This window comes from Balaenoptera borealis (assembly GCF_965194805.1).
Source record: "Balaenoptera borealis genome assembly, chromosome: 13".
NCBI lineage: Eukaryota > Metazoa > Chordata > Mammalia > Artiodactyla > Balaenopteridae > Balaenoptera > Balaenoptera borealis.
Genome location: NC_138870.1, coordinates 100,575,767 through 100,600,805, shown reverse-complemented (window position 1 = coordinate 100,600,805; position 25,039 = coordinate 100,575,767). Strand labels below are relative to the sequence as shown.

Sequence of the window (25,039 nt, the reverse complement as noted above, 5' to 3'; positions counted from 1 at the left end):
ACTACATTTTTCAAAATGTGCTTTAGATTTAGCTGTTTTTGAACCAGGCCCCCAGTTACAACATTCCCTGTGTAGGTGTTTAAATTTCAAGGTGCACTAACAACGCGGTCCATTTCCCAGTTCCAGATCTGTCTTTGAATTACTTCCTTCTTCATTATATGTTAGCTGCCACTTGCATCCCCCCAGGATCGTACCCCAATATTGCATGCCCTCTCAGAGGCAAGCCCATGGAGCAGTTCATGTAGTATTTCAGCTTTTCATCTGTTCAAAGGGGAAAGCTGCAATGTTGGCCGAGTTTAGAATTAGGTGGGCTGTTTTGTGTCTAATTTAGAAAAGCAACTCGAAGTTCTTACAAAATCCTTGGTGTTTTTTCTTTTTTAAGATCAGTTCCAACTCAGGGACAATTTGGTCTCTCTACCCATTTTCTCTTTTGATGGACTAGATGAGTGGGTCCATCTGAGTAATCAGAAGATGGGGTGCAGAGGCCAAATGTGTGGCGCTCTCACCACGTAGACCTTTGGATGATGCGGAGGTGACTGTGATCCTGATGCTCGGGGAGCTGTCGGGGGGCAGGAAGCATTCACCCCAATACCAGGGTGCAGAGTCACCTGTTATAAATGCCAGAGGCGGGACATGTCGAGCAGAAAGGGAGACAAAAGTAGGGGTGCTGGGGGCCGTGGAAGAGCAGGAGGCTGTCACGGTGGGAGAGAAGTTGAAATTGTTCCAAAGGTCCAGACGGGGCAGGAGGGCTGCCTGACCCACGGGGCAGGAGGACGGGTGAGGCGTTCTCTAAGCAGTGCCTGGGCTCCAGGCTGAGAAAGGAAAGGCGAGGCTGATCACCTGGCCGCAGTCCTCCCTTTCTAGCCGTATTAACGAGACGTTCGGAAACAAGGAAATGTGATGTGGATCAAGCCATGCTTTAGGAAGACTAGTCAGGAAGCAGTTCAGAGAAGGGATTGGTGGGGTGTGGGCATCGGGAGACTGTGGTCTCCGTCAGGGAGGGATGGAACGAGCCCTGGAGCTGGGTGCAAGCTGCAAGGATGAGGGGTGTAGGAGGCAGGTGTCCCCGTGAGGGTTCCCGTGTGGAAGGAGAGCACGCGTAGCCCTCTTCCCGATGGGGGACAGAGCAAGGTTCCATGTTCATGGGAGGGAGACACTCACTGTTGCTTTTGGCTAAAGTTTCTTTATACGTGTATTAACATGATTAAATACACAAATATCTACCCTGTGCTGAAAACTGTCTGAGATGAGAATCTCATCTGCTTTTGTTTAGCCGGCTGTTTGCCGCGGATGGTGAGTGGTTGAGAGCTCTGCAGCTAGACATGCCTCCACGCCTGATAGCTGTGTGGCCCCTGTCAAGTCACTTAACTTCTCTGTGCCTCACTCTGCCCCGCTAAGTTAGCTCAAGTGCTGTATGGATCAGGGTGGGTTGGCTGCGGTAACAAACAAGGCCAACATCCCAGGGGCTTGCCCCATAATGATGTCACAATTTAGTGTGGGTGTTGGGGAGCTGTGCTCACAGTCATTCAGGGACCAGGAGTCCCACCATCCCTGGATCCTATGTGTCTACCAGCAGAGAAGGGAACAGAGCACAGAGGACCCTCTGGTCAGCTTTGTGAGGACCAGGCCTGGAAACATGGCCGTCACTTCGCCCAAATTCTTTTGGCTAGAATCCCCTGATGGCTGCACCCCTGCAAGGGAGGCTGGGGGGACCAGAAGTCTGAAGGGGGATTGCGCTGCTACTCAGAGGCCCGGAGGCTGCTGCCCCCCGGGCTGGAAGAGCAAGGGGGGAGGTCACACAGAGATAAGGGAGCTGCTCCCCACCAGCGACTGCAGGCCAAAGGGGAGACGGTATTTTTGGGGGACCAGGAAGTTGCCTCCACTCCTGATGCTGTCTCGGAATCTGCGGGAGCCTCAACTGCTGTGCTGAGCGGGAGCTACAGAGCCATGACACGAGGTCCCCTGGGAACAGCCTGGCCCTGCCCTCTTCCCACCTCCAAGGGCACAGCTCCCTGGGCGCAGCCGGGGGGCAGCTGGGAAGATGTGCAAAGGGCAAGCGCGGGGTCGAGAGCCACCAGATGAACGTCCAGCCAAAGGGCAAAGGGTGTGTCACATTCCAGGGCTGCGGGGTCACCTGGGTGGCCCGGCAGAAGGGGAGGCTGCACATCAGCGGAGCCACATCGTGACGGGCAGGACAAGGTGGGGACCCCACCCTGACGGCCAGGTGTTTAGTGGGGAAAGATGGAGGCAGGCCCGCGTTCTAGAAAGATCACTCTGGCCACGGGGAGGAGGATGAATTGCCGGAGACGGGGAGGGAGGCACAGAGGTGAATTCAGGGCTGTCTCGGTGTTCTAAGCGAGAGGATGGGGTGACCTTCCCTGGGTGGTGCCTGGAGGACTGGGACGGAAGTGACAGGTGTGAGAGAGATTTAGGAAGTGAAAATTCACCTTTAGCAGCCTGGAAAGAGGCTGAGGGATGAGGTAAGATGCTCCTTGGATTTGTCTGGTAAGCATGCGCAGAAATCAGGAGGACACCCTGAGGTGGCCGAGAAACCCGTAGCTGAGGGCTGTGCTCTGAGGGGCCCTGCACCATGGCCCATGGCGCCCGGACTGAGCTGTGTGACCTTGGACCAGTGGCTCACCTTCTCTGAGCTTCAGTCATCTCTCCAATGGGATGACAATGGGGACCAAATGATATAAAGAGGGTACCTGGCATAGATAAGCATAAAACTTAGTAGCAAAAAGATCATAGAGATTTGAAATTATTTTCTGATTACAATATGAATGCACACTCATTTTAGAAGACTCAGAAAATCCAGAGAAGCATAAAGGAAAAGAAAAGACAACAGCAAGAAAGCAGCCATACCCCACTCAGCAGAGATGATAAACTTGGTGGTGTGGTTTTTTTCATCCATTTTCTAGGCGTTTCCATGATCTCCGTTAGCCGTCCTCACCCTCATTCCACCTCCTGGCCTGCTCCTCTCAATGGCTCAGCGTTTGCTGACCCTGACTCACTCTGGTCCACTCCCTCCAAGTCCCCGGCTGCCTTAGAAGCAGGAGGGGTAGGCGGCAAGGTGGTGGCCAGCGCCAGGCTGTGCAGGCACCAGGAGCCTCCTGCCGCTGCCCGTACAGGGGGAGGGGCATTCTCCCACCCGGCGGGAGTGACAGGGACCCCCGGCAAGGCAGGGAGCAGCTGGGGCCAACGTGACACACTCTGCCAGCTCCCGGGGTCTGCTGGTGAGAAGAGGAAAGCCCCTGCCAAAACTGGGTAGCTGGAAGTGAGTAGGAAAATAACGTTCAGCTCTTTCGAAAACACAGAATTAGAAAATAGGGAGAATACAGACAAAAAATTGTCAGCATCCATTGTTCACTCAACATTTATGAAGCACCTGTGAAGTGCACTCTTTCAGAGCTTCGGGTTAGTCTGGCAGGTCTCGTTTACGCTGGAAGTAAATTAGTGCATTAACTCCCAAATCTCAGTGACCTGGCACATGGATGCTTAGTTCTTATTCACACAAAGTCTAGCATGTCTAGCGGCTCTTCTGGACAGTTCTCTTCCAAGTGGTGATTCGGGATCTGGCTTCCAGTTGTGGCTTCATCCCTCAGCAGGGTCCCCCGGGACCTGCAGAGCACAGGACCACACACGGGCTTCGGTGGGCTTCGGCCCAGAAGGACACGCTTCTGCCCACAGCCTGTGGCCCAGGGCCAGGCCGCAGCCCCAGCTAACTGCACAGGGGCGGACAGAGTGGGGAGCACGTGCGTGTAAAGCGAGCCTGGCTCACCGAGGGTTAAACAACACAACCGTCAAGCCTGAAGGAGGCCGTTGTGAAAGGAAACCTGGTAACTGAAGCCAGGCAGGACCTTTTAGCACGAGATTTCAGGAGCAATGCGTTTGGTTTTGGAGAGACTGCCGAGAATAAATTACAAGATGAAAGTGCATCCATCCATCCATTCATTCATTCATCGGAGCAATCATCAAGCAGGATTTTCTTGAAACTTTCTAAGTTGCAAGCCCTGTGCTAGATTCTGGGGTTCCAGAGATGAAGGCAGCCTCCACCCTCAGGTTGCTCACGACTCGGCCGTTTAGACAGCAGCTGCATGCCAGGAGGGAGAGGCTGGCAGCCCGGGGTGTGGGTGTTCAGAGAGAGACCCCCAGGCGGTGCAATGCCTGAGTTGAGTCTTAAGAAACAGTCATTAGCCAGAGGTGGGGAAAGGGGGTCCTGGTGAGCAGAGAGGCCCAGAGCCGGGGGAGTGGGAGATCCCCGGGATGGAAGAGGAAGGTTGCTGCTTCCATCAGCAGAGCCTGAGACCCAGAGCCTGCCGGGCACAGGGCACCCCAGGACCAAAGCTCTGGGGGGCACGCCCTTCAGGGGCGCTCAGTGTTCTGAAGCCCCTTCTGTAGGCTCGTTTCATTGGGTAGAACTCCGCTCTTTTAGATCTAAAACCAACTTTGCTGAAAAACTGTGAAGCCAGTGTATTATAAAAACGCACAGACGACTCAGGTAGGACAGCAGCAGCCTGGGAAACTTGCGTATAGATGCCAGTCGTGTACAACCAGCTGATCACGCAGACCTGGCAGAATGTTCGGGAGATAATTAATGCCCAATTTATGCACATTTCTTGTTTGGGTAGGTAAGTTGTATGTTAGTATTCCAATATAAAAGGCAAAGACTATTAAAAAGTCCCTGTGTCATGTGCATCGGCTCACGGGAAGACATATGACTCTCGGTTAACGTGAAACTGGGTCAGCTCTGTTGCCTCAACCAAGGCAGCGTCTAGAGAGAACCTACCCCGTGCCATGCTGGTGGAATACCTGGACAAGGAGAGCCTCTGGGTGGGAAAGGATTTGAAAAGGTTGAAGGAACAGTTCAGAAAAGAGAGGATCGAATGGGATGTGATGGTCGGGGATGAGTTAGAAGAGCTGCACACGAAGGAGGGACCAGCCGGACAGGCCCTTAGCTCCGCATAAAGGATGTCTTCGTGACTAACATCGTCTAGAACTCCACTGGGCAGTCCCTGAAGGAGTGGGTTTCCCATCTCTGGCGTGGCTTCATCCAAGGCCAGACGGCCGCTTATTGGGGAGCGTAGGGGCGGGATTGTGGCCCTGGATGGGGATGGAGCCCGTGGTGTCTAATCTGTGGCTCCACCAGAACTGGCTGAATGTGCCATTGGGCACTGCCCCCTTAGGCAGCTGGACATTCTGTGCTCTGAAGGGCAGCTCTCTGAGCCATCGGACCATCCTCACAGATGGTCCCCGAGAGAATCCCTCTGTCCGAGCTGCATAAGGACCACGTCTCCCTCTGCTGCGGGCCTGGGTCATCAGTGGGGCTTGCACCAGACCCTCTAAATCTGGGGTCAGTGGTGCTGGAAGCTTCTTCTGTCATTTATGTAAGAATCAAGTGCTAAACTGAGCATGAAAGAGTAAGACTTTCTCAGCACAGCAGTCGATGTGAACATATTCAGATCATGTGTACAACCAAATTGCTGTGTGTACAATAGATGGGCAGAGTAATCTGATTATATCATAAATTAGTGGCCATTGCCATATGCAAATGAGAGTTTTTATGGGTCCTCTGTTTATGTGCACATTTTTCCTGGCACATCTGTTGCCAAACCCTTTTAAAATTCAACCTTTACAAGCAAGTTGATTTTTTTTAATGTGACACAAAGGATTATATGATGAAGGGTGAGGTTATGTAAGCTGAATTAATTCTCTTATTATTCACATTCATAACAATATTTTAGTTGCAGTTGTGCAATCTGGTCTTCTGTTCCTTGGAGATGCGAATAGAATGTTTATGATTTTTATTAATGAAGTAATTAAGAAGTGTCTTTTCATTCAGTTCAAGTGTCACGATTGAGAATTTGTTGTTGGGAATCTCGTGACTGTTGCCCGTGGGGATGGCAGGCCTTCCTTAGGGACACGTGCCCTTCATGTTCATTGCTCAGCAGCCAGCTATTGATAAGGAAGTTTTGCGAGGCGTGTTGCTGGGAACTGTGGGTTCGCCCATCAAGATAAACGAGGCATGGTTTCTCCTCGAGAAACCCACCATGGAGCAGGGAGGAAAGACCTGGACTGAAGCGGGGGAAGCAGAGGTGGGATGTGGTTGAGCCTTTGGGTGGCGAATAGCAGCGACAAACACCAGACCCTGGTCCCAGCCTCTACCTGCACTCACCCCGCTCCCCGGTCCTCACCACAGGCTACAGGGATCCAGGGGAGGCGGAGATACAGTGCTTTTGCCTCAGGACGAGAGAGAGGTCCCAGAAGAGGCACCCTGCTGGCCAGGGCTTGCTTGTCAGGCGGGTGGTCTGTGCACGTTCTCTCAGGAGCCCCCCTGTAGGGGTGGGGAGCCCCCCTGTAGGGGTGGGGAGCCCCCTTGGGGAGCTTTCTGCTAGGGGTGTCTTTATAGAGTTGCATCACAGCAGCACTCTGGTGGCATCAGGCTGGTCACAGGCCTGATGCAGCTCAGAGAAAGACCCACGGCCCTGGGATCGCCCTAGGAGCTCAAGAAATGGCAACCCTCCCCTTCCCAGGTGCACTGATGGAGAGCTAGACTCTCCTTCCTGCAGCTGTCTTGTCACCAGCAGTGTGAGAAGCCGTTTGCTAGAGGCACTGGCCCTTCGTGCTGCCTGGCACATAAAGCCACTACAAGCCTCGGGCTTCCTCTGGTGGGTGGGTCGCTTTGTTTTGTTTTAGAAAGAAAATTCACTGAATAAAGATAGAATGGTACTTTTGGGTGTTGCAGGCACTAAGGTCGTTCTAATAACGGACGCCTGGAAAGGTCTGGAAGGGCTTCGCAAATCCTTAGTAACGATGACAGCACTGGGGGCATGATCCGAGCCAGCAGGTCTCAGAGCGCCCTCCCCCTCCGTGCTGCAGGCCAGGCGAGGAAACCGAGCCCAGGTGGGTGGGTGGCGGGACCTGGCCAGCGTCTCGAGGCCGGTGAGCTGGTGTGGGGCTCGGACATCGCCGCCCTCCCTGCCCCTCCGTCGCAGGAGGGGACTCTCCTCACCTTCTAGGACGGAGTCCCTGATGAAAACAGGCCTGGATGCTGGGAGAGAGGCGGAGGTCAGACGCGGGGCCCAGGGGGGGCTGCAGGCCCACGGGCACAGAGGGAGGGGTGGGCAGGGGGGCCTCGGGAACTTCTCACCCCTCGTCCTCCCCCCACCACCCCAGCCCTTGAGGACAGGAAAGTCGGGTAAATAAATCCGTTCTCCTCGTCGTTACTCAGTTGGGAGGGTCGCAGGGGACCCGGTGCAGGGGTGGCGGCCGGCGTGTGGTCCTGCAGCATCTGGTTGGCGGCGGAGAGCAGAGGGGGCCCTGCTTCACGCAGGAGAGCACAGGGCGCCTGGCTCTGTCCCACAGGCACCGACAGCAGCCGGGTGCAGCGTGAAGCCCCGGACATTGTGCAAATACCACCTCCGCCCTCGGAACGCTGAGTTCATCTGGGAAAAGCACCGCCGGAAATGCCATTTTTATCGGTTAGGGGAGGACCGAGATCTTTTCCGTGAAAATAAATGCTTCTTTTCTTTAAAGAAAATTGGCAATTTGCCTTAAAATTTTTGATTGAAGTAATTCTATTCTATTTGAATGATGTTGGGAGATAAAAACCCTCCATTATGCCTTTTTTAAAATGAATTACAATTTAGAAAAATCCCAATAATAGAAAATGACATAAAAGGTACATAACATAATTCTTATCTTGTTTTCCTTACTAGTCTCTCTCGTTGGTTGTACGTAATTGGCATCTCTTCAAAGAGAAAATGGGGAATTGGAATCAAGTGGCATTCATTTATTTGAGTTTTAAGACTGAATATGCTTTTTGACAGATTTTCTTCTGAACTTTAGCATAGTTCCTCTTACATGTAGGTGCTCAATAAAAGCCCGTTGAATGAACGGAAGGGTTGGTTTTAATTTTCCGTGCTCACAGTCGTATTTCTAACAGAATGACAGAGGACGAATCCGGTTGCTCTCTCGGGGTGGACCAAGGTCACCTTGTGTGAGGTGACCTTCCTGTTGATTGATGAGCCTATGGGTCGCCTGAGGACCCTGTTACGAGCAGGTCCAGCTCAGGGCTGGGGTAAGGCTCAGGATCCTACATTCCCGACCCCCGGGGAGGCCGGTGCTGCAGGCCTGCAGAGCACACGGGGTGTGAGGGACCAGGCAGACGGAGTGCGGACGGTGTTAAAGCCCTGAGCACCTCGCACTGGTGAGAGTTTCGTTTGTTTGTCTTTAAAGGTACGACACCGAGGGAAGAGGGCACATTACTTACCAAGAATTTTTACAGAAATTGGGGATTAAGTATTCAGCGGATATTCATCAGCCCTACGCAGAGGATTATTTCAACTTCATGGGTCATTTCACGAAGCCACAGCAGGTGCAAGAGGAGAGGAAGGAAAAGCGGCAGAGCAGGGAGAAGGCCGTGCCGGCCAGGTGAGTCTGTGGGCACACGGCCCAGGGGCCGGCGTCCGCTCCTCGTTGACCCTTGCAGCCCTGCTTGTTCCGAAGTGGTACCTCCCAGTGCTGGCAAAGCTGTCGTGAAATTGTCATACTCGTTCACTGCTGTAGATTCTAGAAATCGGTGCTTAGTCACAAAGCTACAAAGGAGCTAAAGAGCTATAAACCTACCCCACCCTACCCAGTCACACTCTCAGCTCACCCTTGAGAACTGAACCTTTTAGGTGTTTACTAACCTAAACACCTGGCCCCTCCTCTGGACAAGTAGAATGTAGGTTCCACGAGGACATACCTGTCTCTACCCGGTTCAGAACAGTGCTTGACACCTAGTGGGCACCCAGTGAGTATTTGTCCAGTGAGTGAATGAAGGAACAGACACATTCTTTAACTCAGCAGTTCAACTTTGGGGACCTTAACCCAAAGAAATAATGTGGAAGAGGCCAGCAGTTTAGCAGGTGGAAGGTATGACTTGCAGTGTGTTTTCAGCAGCAGCAACAAAAGGACACCTGTCAATCCCAGATGAGGGCCTGGCTTACAGAGCGTGACCCCAAGGAATATGAGGTGGTGTATGCCAGTTTCAACCAGCACCTCGGACACTGTGGGAATGTCTGTGATAGAAGGCTAATTGGCAATGAAGTTTTAAACAGTCTGTGTAGGGACTTCCCTGGCGGTCCAGTGGTTAGAACTCCACGCTTCCACTGCAGGGGGCTCGGATTCGATCCCTGGTCGGGGATCTAAGATCCCGAGTGCCCCGTGGTGTGGCCAAAATAAATAAATAAATAGTCTGTATACCATGATTGGAACTACACCAAATGTACATGCCTGTCCACAAGATGCTGTACAGAAGGTATCGTGTTGTATTTGGATGGTGGGACTGCGCGTGATTCCTTTCAAAGTTTAAAAGTAGTCACTAATGCCATATTTTAAAATTCTAAAACAATGGATAAAGAAAATGTGGTACATACATATACAATGGAATATTATTCGGCCATAAAAAAGGATGAAATATTGCCATTTGTGATAACACAGCTGGACCTTGAGGGCATTATGCCAAGTGAAATAGGTCAGACAAAGAAAGACAAAAACCATATGATCTCACTTATATGTGGAATCTTTAAAAAAAAAAAAAAACCCAAGCTCATAGATACAGAAAACAGATTGGCAGTTGCCAGAGGTGAGGGTAGCATGGGATGCCAAAGTGGGTGAAGTGGGTCAAAAAGCACAACTTCCATTATGATAGAAGTAGGTCCTGGGGATGTGATGTACAGCAAGGTGACTATCGTTAGTAATACTGTACTGTGTATTTGAAAGTCGCTAAGAAGGTAAATCTTAAAAGTTCTCATCCTATGGATGGTGATGGATGGTAAGTATACATCTTACAGTGTATACAGATATCAAATCATTATGTTGTATACCCGAAACTAATATAATGTTATATGTCAATTATGCCTCAATTAAAAAAAGGAACATAGGAGAAAATTTTGCCGCATTTGATGTGACCTTAAAGTGATGGGACAGACTTTCTCAATCAGTCTCGGTCCTGGGTGGCCGCCCACCAGCACTCCCCAGGCCTGGGACCCTGCTCCCCGCTGCAGAGGCTTACCTCCCTGGCACTCTCATCTGTGTATCTGTCCATCTCCTGTCTGTCACTTCACTCTCTGTCCCCATCATCTCTGAATGAGTGAATGAGCTGTTGCTAAAGAATCCCCAGAGGAAAGAAACACTCCAAGGACACAGGGATGAAACGTAATGGCTAAATGGGGTTTAAGAGGAGGGCAGTTTGAACACACCCCTGAATTATTACTAAGTTACTGAGTTATAAAGCCCGAAGGCAGAGAATGGAGTTGGTGGAATTTCAAGTAAAAATATGTGCAAGATTGGTATAAATCAAATATGCCATAAAAGTAACGAAAAAGTGGAATTTATCTTTCCCAGACAGGGCTGGCCTCATTACCCACACGTGTCTTCCCTTCCCTTTCTCGTGCCCCTTGTGAGTAATGAGGCTCTGGGAGGGATCTCACATCCTCAGCATCGTCCGCATGTTCTTTCTCTTCTCGTTTCTGTTTATTGTGCGAGCATGGATCTGTAGCTGGGAGAACTACGTGCCACTGGACGAAGCGTTTCAGATCACCAAGCTCCGAAAACTGATTCACACTCACCCCGTCCCCTGCCACCATCACGCTCTCTTACCAAAGAAGACAAGCCCGATGCGTAAAAATTCATGACTGGCTTCTGTTTCCTCAAAGATGTCAGATTGCGAAATTGTCAAGTCACTTTGCCCTTCAGGATGGCCCACTTTTCAATTTTGGTGTCAGTGGGTCTTCCAGATAACCCATCAGATGCAGTGTTTCCAGGACTTTTAACCTCATTTATACTGAAGCTTTGATAAGATTAAGAAACAGGAGTCGTGTTCATTCAAGTGACTGAAATTTTATGTTTGCCTCTTAAATCTAAGAGGTTTAATTTTGTTTGAAGTGGCCTGAATACACTTCAAAAATTCAGAAGAATCCTTTTCTAAACCCATATTTATTTTCCAGAGTCAGACCAGCAATAGTGAACCAGCCGCAGAAGCTCAGCCGGCTGCTCTCAAAGGCAAATTGCGAGGCACAGGAGCAAAACCAGCCGGGCCGCACAGGGTTCTCTGCAGTTCTCTCCAGCGTGCCGGCCCGGCCGTGTGTGCGAGGGGCTCTGCGGCCGCCCACCGGCCCTGCCACTGCCCTCCTCGGGCTTCCGTCTCGTCCAGACCAGGGACCAGACACTGCGTGGGCTGACGCAGGTTCTGCTTGGCAGCGTGGCGTGATCAGAGCTCCAAATCCTCACTTATTCTGAGCACATATTTACCCGGCGAGGGAAATAATTACTGCCTGGAAACCAGTCCAAGGAATACTGAACGCCTCAATTTTCTAAAAATATGTATCTCAAAAAAGTTTTGATGTTTTTTTATACCTCCATTTACTTTCATTTTGAAGGATTAAGTGGAATATAATAGTCGTGATTACGAGTAATCAGTTTGTAGGATGGGACTGAATTCAAAGGACACCTGTGAGGGAATCCAGGCTGTTGCTGCTCTTGGGATACATTCCCCGGACAGTTAGTGCAGCTCATTTTTATCAGCTTCTCGAAGACTCACACCAGCCAGCTCGGAACCGGAGGCCAGCAGGGGAGGGAGACGGTGACCCACGCAGCTTCGGAGCCCATGCCTCCCTCTCCCCGCAAATATTCCCTCAACTTCCCCTCTTCTGATTTCTGACTTCTCTGTTGCTATGGATTATTTTTTCCAGGCACACTCGCGGAACAATTTGTGGATATGTATCCACAAATACATATCGGAGGTGGTAGACAATTACCAGCAAAGACTTCGTGTTTGGAGTTTCTGGCATATCCTTTTCCCTGAGTAAGAACCTCACGGCCAAGCACATGTCAGACAGTCACAGCGCTCAGTGTGGTAGGAAGAGCTTTCTGGGACCTGGATGAGCGAGTTTATGGAATAGAATCCATCCCCCGTAGGTCAGGTGTAAGACTGTTTATTCCTAAAGATGTCCACACTTTTTTATTCCCTTATCAATAATTTTTTTTTAAGTCTGGGAAGAATTCTCCTGAAAGACTGAATCAGAAACTTGAACACATTCCCAAGAAAATCAGCCCTCAAGCACGAGTAGGAGCTACAGCTGGACGCTGTCTCTGTCCCAGCGAGGGAAGGCTGGCTGAGCCCGGACTCCGCACGGGCCGGGCACTATCTCCTTCCTATAAAACGGGGATGGTAATTACCCTCCTCCCTTGTAGGGCTGTTCAGAAAAATAAATGGGAAAAGGTACACGAAGACAGCACAGCTCCTGGTTTCCCAACTGATGCACGCAAATTATGGGCTGTGCTTCTTAAGAACAAAGGACCTGGACCCCCGCCCCCGTCAGCGCTCACTGACCAGACTCTCTGCCCTCCTTGGTTCCTGCTCCCTCATTCCTGCCTCAGGGCCTTGGCGCTGGCTGTCCCTGGGCCCAGAGAGGTCTTCCAGGGATAAATCCCCACTGGGTCCTTGAGCTCTCTGCCATCTCTGCTCAAGTGTCACCTTCCCCAGTGAGGTTCCCCCTGCACCCCCTACTGGGAATTGCAGCCCCCCCCCTACCGTGGGCATTCTCAGCCCTGCTTGTGGGTGCTCAGCTAACCCCTGACCCACTGTGCGGGGCACTGTTGTCTTCCGTTTATCGTTGGCCTTGCCCCAGGGGGAATGTAAATTCTTTTAGGGAGGCCTCTCTTCACTCACTAGACCTAGAGCAGTACCTGGCACGTGATAGGTGCTCAACGAGTCTTCATCAAGATGATGGAGGTGTATTTCCCGTGTCTGTAATATCACTGTAGTTTTAAATGCTTGGCTCCATTTTTAAAGTACCCATTCTAGTAAAAAGACGAGGTTGTAATTTCTCTAACATAGTTTTGCTAATGATAATAATGATAAAATGGTAATGATAAAAATGATTATTATTTTTTTCCAGAATACCTTTCAATGTAAATGTTACATCAAGGCTGCAAAGCATCTTCAAAATTAGTTGTCAGATGAATCATCAAATCATCACATTAGAATGATCATGGAACTCTTGCTTTAAAGAAATTATTTTTTTTCCCGATTTTTCCCGAATGTGTCTCAAATGCATTCTCTTTCAGGGATAAGCTTAAGGACCACTATCAAGATATCAGCAAAGCACTCACCAAACTAGATAATTCCAAAAATGGCTACATATCCTTATGCAAGATGCAGAAGTTGCTGCAGGAGTGCGGCTGTTCTCTGAAGGAAGAGGAGCTGGCCGATCTTCTAAACAGGTTTTCTATGATGAGGCAATACGTTTCTTACAGCACTGAAAATCAGGTTGTCGCATTGCTTTCGTGAATTTCTTCTTTTCCCGTCCACTCAAACAGGCTTTCGGCATTGAAATAACCTCCATGCCACCAAAAACTCAGTCTCTATCTGTGTACAGAAGTAGAACTGTAATGTTGTACTCATAAAACTTATATAATACTATAAACCAATGTGACCTCAATTTAAAAAAAAAAAAAAGAATGAATCTTCAAATACTCCTCTGGCTGGGCTACGTTCTAATGGGTTTGAGTCAACTCAAAGCAAAAAGAAAGCAACTTGACAAATCCATAACTTTTCCTGGTGTGTCTCAGCAGCATAATCACCCTTTTTTAACATTATTTTCATTTCACCCAAGTTATTCATGCACTTGGGCAAGAGTCAAGTCGTCCTGCAAGGCTTATTAAAAACAGCAGCCCCCTGCCCTGCCATCCTCCCCATCTCCTCCCCAGAGTCAATAACTTCCAATGCTTTAATTCATATCTTTTGGTACTTAACTCAGTAGTTCTAAGTGACAAGCTTATCCAGCTACTTCTTGATTTTTCACTTTTAGGCAGTGTCTATCAACTTCCTACCAGGAAGATGCGGATTTAACTCTTTTTCACCCACCACCCCGTGGAGACACATGCAAACTTACCCTGTTGTCCCCCCATATTGCTGTGTCACAGTTTGATGTAGTTCAATATTCAGGCTTTCTATTACTGTGACTAGCTGATCACTTTTCTTTTCCCATAGAACATTCTGTTTTCCCTGGAGTTAATAATAATTTTTTCTGTTTGCTCAGTTTCTATGTAGTTCTTATCACTAATTAAACCCGCAGCTCACCCCAACTTGTGAAATCTCTTTCCAGTATGTTCAGACACCTCAGCTAATCTGTCAGCTTCGTCTTCTTGGACGTCCCTTTTCATGTTCTTCAACTCTCAGAAATTTTCTTGATTTACTTCATTAAGGAGTTCCTCTCCTGTTTGTTTCTTTCTGAACCTCCTGTTGCTACTGATTAGTGAGCCACCTAGAGTGTCTCCTTATATTTTAAACCTTCCCTGTCCTCCATCTCTTTCTTCTTGCTCCACCTTCTGGGAGATTTCCTCAGTTTTAGTTCACAACCCTTCTTTTGAGATTTTTGTCTCTGCTAATCATACTTATCATATTTTTAATTACCAGAACTTGTTTTTATTCTCAGAATATTCCTTTTCTATAGTATCCTGTTCTTGTTTCATGGATATACTAGTTCATGTCTCTGAGGATATTAAGAATAGATCTTTTTAAAGTTTTCTTCACTTGAGAAGTCTCTCCTCAGTGTTGCTTTTTTCTGCTCTCTTCCATGTTAGACATTTTCCTCAAAAATATGCTCCTATTAAGAATGAGATACTAAGAGATAGATTAAAAGTTCTGCACAGATGGGTAGAGCTAGTCAACTTCAGTTTGAACTGCTTTGGCAGGGTAATCTGGTGGGTAGTTTCCTTGGAAGACTCCCAATGTCAGAATCTTTAAAACTTTTCTTTTGGGCTGGTCAGATTTCCCAGGGATTAGGGTTGCCAGATAAGACACAGAGTGCCCAGTTAAATTTGAATTTCAGATAAACAATATTTTTTTTAGTATGTGCCATGCAATCTTTGGTATATATTTATACTAAAAATTATTTTTGTTTATCTGAAATTCTAATTTAATTGAGTATCCTTCTAGGCTTCTGTTTGTTTCTTTGTTTTTCTAAACCTGGCAACCCAGCCAGAGAAGACTTGTTGGTCTCCTGCTGCCAGCACTCTGGGAGCTGACTGGAAACAGAAGCCTGGAAGTTTCAACAGTCAGCATGATAAGCTGAATAATGCCCCCAAAGATATTTAGGTCCTAATTCCTGGAACCTGTGAATGTCACCTTATATGGAAAGAGACTTTATGGATGTGATTAAGTTGAGGATCTTGAGAAGGGGAGGTGATCCTGGGTTATATGAGTAGGCCCAGTGTGATCACAAGTGTCCTTATAAGAGGGATTCGGGGAGAGATTTCACCCAGAAGTGACTACAGAGGGAGAAATTGGAGCGATGTGGCTACAAGCCAAGGATCACCAGCGGCCACCGGAAGCTGGAAGAGGCAAAGAAGAGATTCTCCCCTAGAGCCTCTCGGGGGAGCACAGCCCGGCTGACACCGTGATTTCTGCCCAGTGAAGCTGATTTCCAACTTCTGGTGTCCAGAACAGTAAGAGAATAGATGTGTGCTGTTTAAAGCCACCCACTTTGTGGCATAATGTTATAGAGTCATAGGAAACTAATAGAGTCAGTATAGAAGCTTTCACTTAACTCCCCTCTTTTCATTAAGAACCCTCCCTGTTTTGAACTGTGGCAAACACTTACCATCTGCAGAGCACACCCCTCCAGATCCTCCACCGTGTGTGGTGGGCGGGTGGGGGCCAGGCACCCAGCCTGGGGAGTCTGGGGAGGGGCACGGGGTCTAATTGCGTCCCACACAGGCTTTTAGCCAATCCTTCTCTTTTAACCCCACTTCCATTCCTACGTCTAGGTGTATCTGGAGCCTGCTTCTGGAGGCTCTAATGGTTTGCAGGGTGTATCGGATACTCTCCCGCGTTCCTTCTGTTGGTTCCAGGAGGAGATTTCTTGAATCTGACACATCTATTCTCCCTCATCCATCAGATTCCCAGCAGCTGTTGTCTTCTTCCACTTTCTCTCCATCCTTCATGGTTTCTGCCGGTGTTCTGCAAACTCCAGCCGGCATCAGAAACTCGGCTTGCTGGGCCCCGTCCCTCGGGCTCTCTGACTTAGCAGGCCTGGGAATCTGCATTTCTAACGAGGCCCTGGGTGGTGCTGCTGCTGCTGGACTAGAGCATCCCAAGAACCACTGTTTGACGCCTTTTAAAAATGCCTTCTTCTGTCATTTTAGAAGGAACGGAGCTAGTTATGTGCGTTCAAGCCACTTTAACTGCAAGTCCTATCCTCTTATAATTTTAAACCCAGATAACTCAGAGTTGATTGGTCCTCCCCGGACTGCTTTTGTATGCAGTTTCTAACTTGCGGTGTGCCGGCTGGAAGTTCTATGACTAAGTGCATGGGTCTTATGTTCCTCTCTTTGTGAGGTGAGGATACTAGCACCCCTCCCCTCCCTTTAAAAAATGTTAGCGGTTGCTCTAGGGTTTGCAGTACACATGAACAACTAGCCTAAGTCCACTGTCAAATAACACATTACTACTTCACGGGAGGTGCAGGCGCCTTATTACAAACTAAGTGTTCCTGAATCCTCTCTCCTGTCCCCTGTAACATTGCTCTTACTCACGTCACTTTTCCATTTGCTATAGTCACCCAATACATTGTTATTGTTACTTTGAACAATGATCTAATAGATCAACTAAGAATAAGAGGAATAAAAGATATTATTTTACCTTCATTTATTCCTTCTCTTATGCTCTTTCTTCCTTTAGGTAGATCCACGTTTCTGACCCATCTGATTTTCCTTCTCTCAGAAGAATGTGTTCTAGCATTTTTTGAAGGGCAGGGTGGCTGGTGATGAATTCCCTCGGTGATTGTTTGTTGGAGAAGGTATTTATTTCTCCTTCACTTTTGAAGGATAATTTCACTGGTTATAGAATTCTAGGTTGGTGATTTTTTCCTTTCCACACTCTAAATATTTCAGTCCACTCTCTTCTTGCTTGCATGATTTCTGATGAGAAGCCCCATGTAATTCTTACCTTTGTTCCTCTATAGATGCTTTCCCCCCTCTCTGGCTTCTTTCAAGATTTTCTCTTTGTCTTTGGTTTTTGACAGTTTGAATATGATATAAGTAGGTGTAGTTTTTGGTATTTTTCTGCGTGGTGTTCTCTGAGCTTCCTGGAAATGTGCCTTGTGTCTATTATTAATTTTGGAAAATTCTCGGCCGTTATTACTTCAAATGTTTTTTTCTGATTCTTTCTTTTTCTCCTTCTGGTATTCCAATTATGAGTATGTTCCACTTCTGAAACTGTCCCACAGTTCTTGGATGTTCTGCTCTGGGGGTTTTTTTTCCACTCTTTTTTTCTCTTTGCATTTCAATTCAGGAATTTCCTTATTGACATACTTCAAGCTCACTGATTTTTTCCTCAACCATGTCCAGTCTACTGATGAGCCTATTAAATGCATTCTTCATTTCTATTACGCTGTTTTTCATTTCCAGGGTTTCCTTTGATTCCTAAGGAGTATCCATCCCTGCTTACATTAGCCATTTGTTTTACGTGTTGTCTACTTTTTCCATTAGACTCCTTTACAATTTAATCATAGTTAGTTATTTTAAATTCCCTGTCTGATAATTCCAAAATACATCATGTCTGAGACTGGTTCTCATGCTTGCTTTGCTGTCTCTTCAGACTGTGTTTCTCCTTGCCTTTTAGCATGCCTTGCAGCTTTATTGTTGTTGAAAGCCAAACATGACACACTGGGTAATAGGAACTGAGGTAAGCAAGCCTTTCACGTGAGGTTGTATGTTAATTCAGGCAGGAGGTGGGCTGTGTTTAGTGCTGCTCTAGCTGTCAGTGCCAAAGGCTTGGATTTCCTCCAGTGTCCTTGTTTTTGTCCCTCCTGTTTCCTTAGGCTTCCCTAGGAACTCCTCCTTAAATAGAGTCTGTGTTTGCAGCTCTTTCCATTGTAACCCACTGTTGTTATACTGGAGCTGGGTTGATATGGTGGTAAGATATGGGGGAGGGGAAAGATTCTATACTCTTATGATGAAATCTCAGTCTTTCAGTGGGCTTGAGTCCCAGGGCTGCAACCTTCAGAAATGTTTCTTAGCTTTTTTCTTCCCTCAGATGAGACAGGGAGTCTAGAAGGGGCTGGAGTTGGCTCACTGCCTTTCCCCCAGATGGGATAAGGCTCTGGTAAAGTCTTTTCCCTTGGAAAATTATTACGCCGAAGCCTCTGGGCATATTTCCCAAGGATTATTATTCCCCTTCCCCTGCCAGAGCCAAGAGGAGACCATCTTCAGATTTCCACTGTGATAACCTAGTGGGGCTCTTGAAGGTAAAGCCCATGAAAGTAGGGGGTCCCTAAGACTGGGCCTCCAGGGGTTTCTCAGTCTCACACTAGTCCACACACAGCCTCCACCATTGCTCAAGTTACCACTTAAGTGTTCCTACCAGCTCCAAAGGCCTTTGCTCCAGGAAAAGCAGATCTTGGCTGTAATTCTCTATGTTCACCCATCTCTCCAGATTTTGGGGTGACGTTTTGCCCTGTGACCTCAATTTTCTGATGGGACCAAGAAAAGCCATTGGTTTTCAGTTTGTTCAGCTTCTTTCTTATTGTGAAGGTGAAAGTGACACTTCCAAGTGTCAGAGCTCCCCCCCTTCCTATCACTTTCCCTCTCCATGTCCCATCTTTTGTCAGCTACAGTTTTTCTTTGGAAGAGCTAGTTAAATTTAACTTCTAAATGTCCTACAGCCACAACCAGGTCCTCTCTGCTTGGCTCATTGCTTGATTATAAAACTCAAAAACCATTAAACAGCATTTCATAATTATGACTATGTACATGTTCATAATTTATAATATTCAAGGTCTGGGTAATGAATGAAAATTAGCTTTCTTCTCAGTGGCACTATCCCTGGGCCTCTGTGTCCACCTTGTTGTAGGCAAACCTGGGGGTACCCATGCATCTTTTCTAAGCCGTTTGGGGAAAGGCAGTTGTTTGCTGTAAGCTACTTCCAAGGACATAGAGAGTAGGGTGATTTCTTTAACCACTGCTGTTTTCTGAACACATGGCTCGGGTGAGGTTCAACATTGTCATCCTTCAGCCTTCCCCGGAATTCTGCACCACTTTCTGTTCTCTCCATTTTTCTCCTGCTGCCCTCCATCCTCGAGCCTCGCTCCCCACTCTCCTGTTCCAGGTCTGTCACCCAAGAGTGTCCTGGGCTGTCCCCACTATTCTCCAGGGTTGGATCCCCTGTTTCTTATATCCCACATCTTTTTATTTCTTAATTTACATTCTTATTTTGCTGGAGTACTTCCTGGAGTAATTTCCTAAGAAAGTGGGGGGACAGGAAATAAATTTTCTCAGTTCTTTGTCTGAAACTATTTTTTATTTTCCTTCACACACATTGTTAGCTTGCCTGAACATAGAATCCTAGGGAGAAAATCATTTTCCCGTAAAACTTTGAAGGACAGTGCTCCGTGGTCTGTGTGTGTATGTATATGTGTGAGTGTGAGCAAGTGTATGAGTGTGTATGTGAGTGTGTGTATGTGAATGTGTGTATAGGGGAAAAGAGGACCGTTTCATCCTCAAATGCCTGTATGTTCTTTTCTGCCTTAAACATGGTCTCCTCTCACTAAATCTATTTCCAGCTGAACAAGAATTCAAATGCATTCAGTGAATAAACCATGGAAAAATAGTACCAGATAAATAATTAACTAAATGATTACAAGAGAGTCTTGTTAAAACGTAGTTAGGCTTGATACTTTTATAAGCAATGACACAAGGGCTGTGGAATTTCTGTAGTCCACCTGTCAATGGGGTGATCAACTTTTTTACGAATCAAAACCTTAATAAGGACCCATCGCTCAGCCGCTTGTTTCTTCTCAAAGACCTCTTGATGATAAACATCTCTGTTATTTGTAATTATATGTAGATTGTTCTTTTCTAGATCCAAAATAGACTTTTCTAAATAATACTGAGATTAGCATATGCATTTGATTTTATTACTAAATTTTAATACCAAGTTGGCAATTTATCCTGCTGATGAAATAGAGCTGATTATCCTTTTCCTCCGTGTCTCCGTCGTGTAAGCCAGCAACACGGGGCCTGTGGACGGCAGCTCTGCAGCTGTGGGTTGGAGAAGCACAGTCCTTGGCTCGTTCACTTTAGGAGCAGATACCCAAGTCGCTGGAAACTTTTCTCTCCGGCTTCCCGGCGTTCCAAGCTGTTCTTTGACACACGCTCCATCCTGCTGAAAGAAAGTTCAGGGGTCAAGGTGCCAGCAATCCTCAGGGAATCTAAGTTACAGAAATGTGAACTTTGAATGCAATTAAGCTTTATTTTGAATTATTTTACATCTTTCATAAATATGCTCTATATTCTCACGAAACGTGGATTTGCTCTCGCGATGTATTCTTGTGGAATGTAAAGGTATTTTTCTTCTGTGTTGGAGTGCTCTTTTTCTGCGTGGATGTCCTTGTTGAGACACACAGACACACACCCAGATGGAATTTCTAACTGAGAAAATACTAAACGATGTAGGTTTCATAAAAATATGTTTTGAGTGCTTTCAGCTTGACAGCGTAGTTTCAACCATTCTTGAAAAAGGATTTAGCATCTATTTTACTCAGTTCCTCTTTTCCTTTTCGCTGTCTTTATTGTACTTCCCTTATTTTCAGATTCCCATTTCACGGTGCAGGCCCTCGTTAGCTAAGGTCCCGATGACCACACCCCTACCCCCCCCCCCCCGCCACCACCCCGCAGTCCTGCCCCCAGACCAGCTCTGCCATCACCATCACATGCATCTCCCCAGGATCCGACTCTGCACATGTCGCGTCCCTGCCAAAGCACCTTCCTCTGCCCCCGCCACAGGGCCAGATTCCTCAGCCAGGCCTCCTCCTCCATTCTCTGCTCTTCAAACCCGCGAGCCCACTCTCCAGCCTTCAAGTCTCAGAGGTTCAGGGCAGGACAGTCTGTGGCCCCCCAGCCGGCAGTGGCCCCGCGCTCTCTCCTGTCATAGCCCTTCCCCTGTGCCCTTAGACTGCAGTCTTCGTGGGTGCTCGTCTAATAGCATAGCTGACCGGTGTGCGTGCACCTACAGGCCGCGGAGCCGTGTCTCAACATTATTCACGTTCTCCACACTGTTCTGTGCTCAGCAAGTGTTTGTTGAATGAATAAGTGATGGCTTTTAAAATTAATATATTGTTTTCTTTCTTTTGGGACAAGTTGGGGAATCGGCTGGCATGGTAATTCCATCAGTTACCTTGACTTCTTGAGAGCAGTGGAGAATAGCGAGCCGACAAGACCTCAGCCACAAGAGAAAGAGGAGAACGTGCCGATCAGTTTTGCGACCCTAAGTCCAGAGGAGCTTCTGAAGAACATCCAGGAGGTCGTTGCCTCCTCCAGTCCGGCTTTGTCAGCGGTATGAGAAAAAGCACGTGCTTTTCCTGTGGAAACTGAAGTTCTGGGGCTCACGCCAACTCCTACAACCAGCTCTCAGCCCTGCTCCCCATCCTGGGCCCCTCCACCTCTCGCCACTCTCCTTGGGGCATCAGAACTCGGTGGCTGGTCGAGAACAGATTGTTCACTGGAGCAAATGTGTATCCGTTTTTGCTCTGTACAAAGCTACCGTGAGCGTGCCCAGCACGTGTTCTGTGAGACGAAAGTGCTCGGTGTTTAGCGAAGGCTGGGTCCGCAGTGAGGGCAAGGGGTTCTGGGCAGAGGGCAGAGGACAAGGGCCTCAGGGGAGCCCGGGCCAGTGGGGAATGAGTGACGCCAGGTGGCCTTGAAGATGTTGGCCGGGGCCGGGTGGTGGCACAAAGCCTCAGCGTGACCGGGAGCCCAGGGCAGGGGGTGTAAGAAGGGGGTCCCCCGAGTACACTGACATTTAGGCTGACGTCTGTGTGACCCCGGGGGGGGCGTGCCGAGACCCGGTGTATGTGGGGACGGCGCTGCGGGGCTCATCCTCGGAAGACAGTGCTCGGGCCGTGCTCCCCGCCAGGTGCTGGCCCCCCTCGCGGGTCCCCACGTGAGTTCCCCCTGCAGCAGCCGCAGGAAGAGGGCTGCTGCGCGCAGAGGGCAGGCCTTGCAGCCGAATGAGACGGTGAACGCAGGGCCTCCCGGGAGGGGCTGGGCGCGCGCTGCCCAGGCAGCACAGTCAGAGCAGGGCTGCCTCTGTGTCTGCCACACGCAGCCCCTCAGCCCCACCCGCCGCCGAGGCCCACCTCGCTGAAGGCCTGCGTCCTCTCAGCACCGGGAGGCAAGCTGGGCCCTGGAGTCCAAGCTTCAGAGGGAGACAAGGAGAAAGGCAGGGCAGCCCAGCCAGCTTGTGAACGTTCTGGAATGCCGGCGAGCGTGGCCTTCCTCCCCGACGGCAGACATTGTTTGCATGCAGGATTTCTCTGTGAGGATTTAGCATACTTGTGTCTTTATTTTAATGGCTATCTAAAGATCAAAGAAAAATTAGTATGAACACATGGCGGGTCATCTAGAAAGACCATCTGTACCCCTTTCGACACCAGATTGCCCTGGCCCAGTGGTCACCGCGTGAGGACTGCAAACTCGGATGTGCCCAGGGACCAGGAGTGAAAAAGTGATGAAGGGGCCGGGACGTGGCCACAGCAAGCCAGAGGCACAGCCCTGTCCAGAGCGCAGCTTCTCCTCAGCCCCTGCCGACTGTTGCTGAGCTGAAAAATGGTCCCAGCTCTGCTAGATCTTTGTATTTTTCACGAGAAGCCATGAAACCTCCTGACTTCTAAATGTCAGCACATACTTCAGATTCGTCAAAAGCACTGTGCAGGCCACATAAATCCATTTGCAGGATGGCTCTGCCCTGTTGCAGCTTAGAGTGGCACCACGTCACATCTATCGGGATGTTTCTCAAACTGAGGTCCATGGAACCTGTGGGAGGAACCACGGTTCTCACTTCTGAGAAATACTCCTTAGGAGACGAGGTTTAAAGCAAGAGAGTGAGATTCTCTGGCCAAGAGACGGGCAGATGGCCTGGAGAGGGAGGGCGTTTGGGGCAGCGAGGCGAGGAGGGAATGACGATGTCTGAGGATAGCTGTCAGAAAGGGTACCGGACACATGATGCAGCTCCCGTGTCACTGGAGACACGTCTCAATGCAGCGTCTTGTTTCTGAAATGACACAGCAATGCCTTATATTTATGTAGAGTTTTATAGATCCCTAAGCCTTGGCATATTTGATTCTCCCACACACCCCGTGACTTGTCAGGCTGGATTGACACACGGGGAAGCCACACAGCCCCAGGGAAGTGCAGGTCCCGTGGCCACAGCGAGCCGGACCCCAGCTCAGCCCTTAGGTCCACTGAGCCTTGCGGCACCGCAGCACCTTCTAACGCCCTCAGGACAGAATGCTCGGTCAGCTCCCTTCGTGTTGACCGTCATTCTCCTGAACATATGCCGAGGTCCACTGTACGCCGGGTACCTGGACAGGTGCGTCTTCCGGTTGCCATAGTAAAACTTAGACCAACACGAGTTCTGATGTCCCTCTTTTTATACCGATGAAGTTAAGCTCAGAGAGGTTAAGGGTTTATGGTGGGCAACACAGCCAAGGTTCAGAGTCCACCACCTGGCTGTGGAGCCAGAGGTTTTCCACTGTACCTGGCTGTGTCGTCTCTACACAGGCTAAATGAAAGCTTGAAGCCAGACAGTATTAAGGTTAATTTGGTTACCTGTATAACACCTTGTGGACGGACGGGGTGTGCCCAGTTAGTCCTGAGTGAGAATTAACCGCAAGGGAATTTGGGTTTGGGTCTGCAAGCACGTTAAATTCTTACTTAAAAAAACTAAGATCTTAACTTACCCCTTGATACGGGTTTTCTAGTGCAATAGAAATGAATGATTTTGTTTCAACAGATGGGAAAAAATGTGCTTTCTTTTTATAGCAAATGTTTGCACTTCGGTTTGACTGCTTTACTGCTGGGCTGGCGCCGGCTGCCCCAGCCCCTCTGCACGGGCGCGGGCAGGGGGGTCTCCCCACCGTAAAGGACAGAGCCTCAGTGTTCAAGCCCTGGGGTGTGGGTGGGTCGGGGTGGTCTCTCCTCCTCCTCCTGGCCACTTCCCACGTGAGACTCCTATCGTGAGACCCCTGCCCCACACCTGGATGCAGTGGGGTAGCGCCTGAGCTTCTCAGTCACAGGGGATTCATTAGGGAGCTAGAATCTAATGCTGCAGAGACTTCGGGCAAGTTCCTTCATCCCTCGGAGCCTCCTCGGGACCGGTGAGGACTGGGGGCTCCTCTTCATCTTCGTATCCAAAGAGGAGGGACTAAGGCGAGTTTCCTCAACGACACATCAACTCTTAGACGGGGTGCACATCCTACCTGCCTGTCTTCAGTCCTCGTGCGTTTATTTAGTCATTTAGAATCTACAGGGGACTCACGTTCACTTGATTGCATTTGCATTCAGAAAAGCAATACTTAAGAAAAATATTTTTGAAATATTCACTTGACAGTAACATTTGCCTTTTTTTTTTAAATTGTAGGCATTTTCTGCACTGGATAAAGAGGACACTGGGTTTGTAAAGGCTTCGGATTTTGGACAAGTTCTTAAGGATTTCTGTTACAAACTAACAGATACCCAGTATCATTATTTTTTGAGAAAACTAAGAATTCATCTCACCCCCTATATAAATTGGAAATATTTTCTCCAGAACTTCAACAGTTACCTTGAGGAGGTAAGAATGTCTGCAGCACAGAAGCATTTCTTTTTGAAAAAGGGCTAAAATTAGTGTTTGCAAAATAGATAATTGATTAAAACCACATCAGGTAAATTGGCAATCACCTCAGTTAATTAGCTCATTCTAAATGAAAAATTGATATAAATTCTACGTAGTGTTAGAAGGTAAATACGTATCCTTTAATTCATTAGAAAGTTATTCTATTCTATTCTATTATTTTGTTTATTTTCAAAGAAGTTTAGGAGAGCCTGCTTTTGTCTGGTTGTTTTAACGAGTTCTAAGAATCTTAGATCCCTGAAGATGACCTAGTGTCGAGAGAAGTGAGGCCACTACACGTCAGGCCCTGAACCAGCAATGAGGGAACTGGGACCCACT

The 25,039-nt window shown here is 48.4% G+C and overlaps 1 protein-coding gene across 11 annotated transcripts in view; it reads left to right on the top strand.

Annotated features, from left to right (window-relative positions):
- Positions 1-25,039, top strand: part of EFCAB6 (EF-hand calcium binding domain 6) — a 253,522-nt gene that overhangs the window by 184,901 nt on the left and 43,582 nt on the right. For all 11 annotated transcript variants that reach the window (XM_082352631.1, XM_082352630.1, XM_082352622.1 and 8 more), the window contains 4 exons: positions 8,239-8,433; positions 13,117-13,272; positions 21,190-21,385; positions 24,470-24,661. In XM_082352631.1, the coding sequence (XP_082208757.1) occupies positions 8,239-8,433; positions 13,117-13,272; positions 21,190-21,385; positions 24,470-24,661 (739 nt within the window). The remainder of the gene's footprint in view (positions 1-8,238; positions 8,434-13,116; positions 13,273-21,189; positions 21,386-24,469; positions 24,662-25,039) is intronic.